Source organism: Aplysia californica, unplaced genomic scaffold (assembly GCF_000002075.1).
Source record: "Aplysia californica isolate F4 #8 unplaced genomic scaffold, AplCal3.0 scaffold01325, whole genome shotgun sequence".
In the NCBI taxonomy this organism is placed as follows: domain Eukaryota; kingdom Metazoa; phylum Mollusca; class Gastropoda; order Aplysiida; family Aplysiidae; genus Aplysia; species Aplysia californica.
Genome location: NW_004798595.1, coordinates 111,454 through 115,877, shown reverse-complemented (window position 1 = coordinate 115,877; position 4,424 = coordinate 111,454). Strand labels below are relative to the sequence as shown.

At 41.9% G+C, this 4,424-nt stretch overlaps 1 protein-coding gene across 1 annotated transcript in view; it reads left to right on the top strand.

The window, feature by feature from the left end:
• LOC101850693 (troponin C, skeletal muscle) overlaps positions 1-4,424 on the top strand; it is a 13,559-nt gene that overhangs the window by 1,488 nt on the left and 7,647 nt on the right. The window contains exons 3-4 of the mRNA XM_013090531.1: positions 1,198-1,322; positions 4,244-4,378. Of these exons, the coding sequence (XP_012945985.1) occupies positions 1,198-1,322; positions 4,244-4,378 (260 nt within the window). The remainder of the gene's footprint in view (positions 1-1,197; positions 1,323-4,243; positions 4,379-4,424) is intronic.

The following is a 4,424-nucleotide window of genomic DNA, read 5'->3' as shown; positions in this document are numbered from 1 at the left end:
GTCTCTCTCTCTCTCTCTCTCTCTCTCTGTCTGTCTCTCTCTCTCTCTTTCTCTCCCAGGTTAGTTAAGAGGCGGGATTTCCAATTTTTTAAAGGAAATAATGTCCATCTCCGAAAGGGCCGAGCCAAATAGGAAAATTCGTCTAAAGTGCTTTTCTCAGCAACAAAGTCAAAACGAGCTGATCCTCGAACCCTGAACCAGCGATCTCATCGTTGCGAGTCCGGTAGCCTTACCATTAGACAACTAACGCCACTTGTCAGAAATTCCAGTGTTACTATTGAGCAAGATATTGCGAGTAAACAAACTGCGAGATGAGATGTTTAAGGAGAGCCGTCAACAAAACCAGACGGGACATGGTCAGAAACAACGAGATCAGAGAAATGGTGGGAAAAACATCTGTCCTCAACTACATTCGAAGGCAAACAATCAGGTGGTCTGGACATCTCACACGTATGGCACCTAACCAGCTTGCCAGTAAAGCCTACTACAGGATATTAACAGGGTACAAGGCAAGAGGAAGACCGAGAAAGACCTGGATCCAGGGAGTGAGGGATATCCTGAGAAAATACAATAATATCCCACCCAGCCAGGCTATCAAACTTGCTAAAGACAGGAAGCTTTCTCCCCTCGACGCCCTAGAGAGGTACGAGAGGACGGACAAAGTAAAGTAATTAACAAACTTGACCGGTTCTTTTTGGGCTGTCAGTTGTTATTGATAGATTGTAATAAACACAATCGTAGCTCAGTTGGTATCAGGCTGGACTTTGATCCAACAGACCTGGTTCGAATCCCCGATCGGGTGTTCTTGAACTCGGTTTGTTTTGTTGTGTTTTCAAGGCTCTAAACCTTATTGGACAAGAACATAAGTAATATTGGAGGCTCTGCCTCTCAAATAACCTGATAGTGTTGAAAGGTACGTTAGACCCATCACTTACTGGTAAACACACCAGCGTTACACCGATAAAGGAATTGATATCAGTATATCTTCTTAGTATGGGTATTACTAGTATTTTCTGCACTTCAAAAGAAGGGGCTTGAAGACCCATCCGAGTGTATAGTACTTCGTTTGCATAGTATGTAGTTATCTTCGAAAAAAAAGTACAAGAACAAAGATCCAGTACGAAAAAAAAGCTTCAATTTTTTTTTCAAATGTGAATATCCTCTTCAAAGTATGTTCTACTTGCAATTCATCGACAGATCCTTTTACAAAGTTGAAGGAGTGGGTGGCTAGAGCGGGCTATCGACTCATTGATCTTCTAAGACATTTCGACAAAGATCAAAGTATGACCATTTCCATTGAAGAGTTCAGAGAGGGCATTGAGGTAAGTTCCAACTTACACGCAGTGTATGTGTGTGTGTTTGTGTGTGTGTTTGTTTGTTTGTTTGTTTGTTTGTTTGTTTGGATATGTTTGTTTGCCCCACGAGAATAAACAAATCAGACCACACTTTAGCTACGTATAAACTTAATGATCGTTATATAATTTGAAGCAAACGCTTCAACCCCGTTTTACTCTGGCGTGGGATTTCATGATGAAGATACGTTGAGTTATCAAGTTGTTGGCCTTATTCCGAAGTAGACTGACTTGCTGGCAGTAATTCTGTCCTTCGGGGGCAAAGAGGGTAAATTGAATTAACCGGACAACCAAGGAAATAAATGTTAATGTTGGCTGTTGTATGTCTGAGTACAGAGGAGCGCTTTGGCGACATAACGTCATTGTGGGGGTAGTCTACTTACCGCCCCCCCCCCCTTTCCCCCCATTCATAAAATAAGTTAACAGTATATATATGGTATGACGTCACGAAGACTCAAAAGTGGCCCCACTGGGAGAGGAGACCCGGAGACCCTGAATGCGCATAGCAGGTAAAGTAAGTTCCGAATGGAGGGCTCAAGTAGACATTTACCCACAGTCGAGTTGGTGCTATGTCGAACAGGAACATGAAACAGCTGACTGAGATCGTCCATGTGTGCCAAAACTTGAAAAAAAAGGGGGGAGGGGAGTCTCACTTTAGAAAATTATCCTTTTCGTCTTCCAGAAACAGCGGTGATTGGCTAACCATAATATCTCATGTAGATACCGTTGCGTTCAACTCTGATTAAAAAACATAGGCTCGTGAGCTTTACAAATACAAGGTGATTCAAAATTGTGTTAACACTACTAGTATGGGTGTTCAGAATTAACAGGACTGGTCACCGGCATGATCAATACACTCTTGACACACATCTCGTTGGGAATACTTGATATGACACCTTGCATTCTGCCCTTGAGTTCATCGATATCTCTAACTTTTTTGCTCCCATCATCATCCTCCGGTGCCTTGTCGACTGGCATGGGCGATCATGGACCTCCACTTTGTCTTGCGTTGCTGCAATGGTGTCTGTTTCCATACCCGTGTTATAATTCATTCACCTTCGTCTGTCCGCGTTAAAAAAAAATTTAATATTGCTCTTTTATTGATTAACCAATAAATCTACATGTAATATGCACCTAACCGTGCATGGTACTCCTGTAGGCTAGCGACCAAACATTCAGGTTTATTTTATATAAGTGTCTCATTAAAAACCGCCCTTTGGGTGCAATGCTCAAAATCACTGGAATAATTTGAAGGAATTAAATGATTTACTGTAGTCAATCCTACAAATTGTTCATTTTGAGATAGCGACACCACCCTGCCCTCCAAATTTCAGTGCAAGCTTGTACTTTTCCTGTCAAGGCCATCTGGACGTCTCCATGTCAGTCTCGAAATATACTCACCCGTCGAATGGACCACGTTTCATTGGCGTGCATTAACGTTAAAGTGTGTTGTTGATGAAAATGAGTCAACGTTTCATATTTCGGGAGTATGCTGTAAATCCTCTAGATCTAGATCTTTTATTTTTTAGGTTTACCACAAAGAGAACATGTCGGAACCTTAGGGTTTTTTTTGTATGTGTGGGGTTTGTTTAGTTTTTTTAAAAGTTTTTTTTGTGTTTTACGGTGCTCGCAACTGCATGAGGTCATATGAACGCGCGGGACCAATTAAACTTTTTCAGTTGATAGAAAAGTTTTGAATTTTGCCCGGGTGGCCGTCGAAGCCTACTCTTATCGATTTTAGACCACCAAGGGATCTTTAACGTGCGCAACTTGCGCACGGGCCCTCCGAGATTTTTCGACCTTGTCCGAGAAGGGTAGGTACATCGTTCCTACCAGATGATCACGGGTGTGGCTGAAAGACAGCAGTAAGAAGGAGCCAAGGGGTAGCAGTAGAAAGGCTGCAGAAAGAGGAGCCCAGAGGAGGGAGCAAAGGAGGTGAGGGGGTGGGGCAGAAAGAGGAGACGAAAGCAGACGACAGAACATTGCTGCAGAGCAGGAAAGGAGGTGAAAGGGGAAAAATATCAGAGAAGAGAAAACCTTAGTTTGCTGTGACCTTCATTAATACGTATTAGATATTATATATGGGTGGTTAGATTGTTGGCCATCCAGTGTTTAGACCCGCATGCAAAGACCTGAGAAGATTAAACAGAACAAATTAGTGTTCATCTTGTTTTAACCGCGGACGTAAGAAGGGGAACAGGCTGTTACATAATTTTGACTCACCCTGTTCAATCTACAATTGCAACACGCAAATTCCCTACCTCAGAATGACAAAGTTCTATCTGACATTTTTTTGGCCGTTTTGAGTTACAAAGACTCACATGAGGTCAAAAACCGAATGTCCTATCTACTCTGTCAAAATTGTAAGATTATTCGGAGTCGTTGTCAAGATATTCCAAGACTTGCATTTGAACAAGCTTTTTACTGATTATTGTGAAGCTCAAAATGTTTTACTTCTTACGTCAAATTTCTTAAAACTGGGTGCTAAGCAGATATAGAACTTTGTAATTGTGGGGTAGCAAATAGCATAAATATGTACATCGTGTTCTGACTAAAAAATCTAGATACAGTATATTATATCACATTAACCCTATCCGAACGCCCTGGGGTTATTTTGTACCTCCGGGGTTGTATTCTTATCATTTTAGAATACTTCCAGGGCGAAGATCTCTTCGAAACTTTCAGTATTTCTCAAAGAATCATTTTGACAGATTGCTATGCAAAGCGCACGGATCGGATTAACGAGTAAATTTCCTCTTTGGAAAGTAGTGGCACAGAGTTCCTCACGTCGTATGGATACGATAGTAAAACACGACGTTACGGATAGGGTTAATCTTTTCTTCAACCAATATACATGTACTTCTGTATGGTGTGTTATTTTGTCCCACCAGGCTACGTCCATTCCTATCACTGAGGAACAGATTCAGATATTGGTTGCCCGACTGGACCAAGACGGAGATGGAGAAATTGATTTCAGGTTGGTCCTCAGCCGGGGTGGTCTACGAGTGTTTTTTAAGATTCTTCATGTGTGCTGTTCCATTTACCTGTCTGTGGCCGCACGTGCTTCAAACA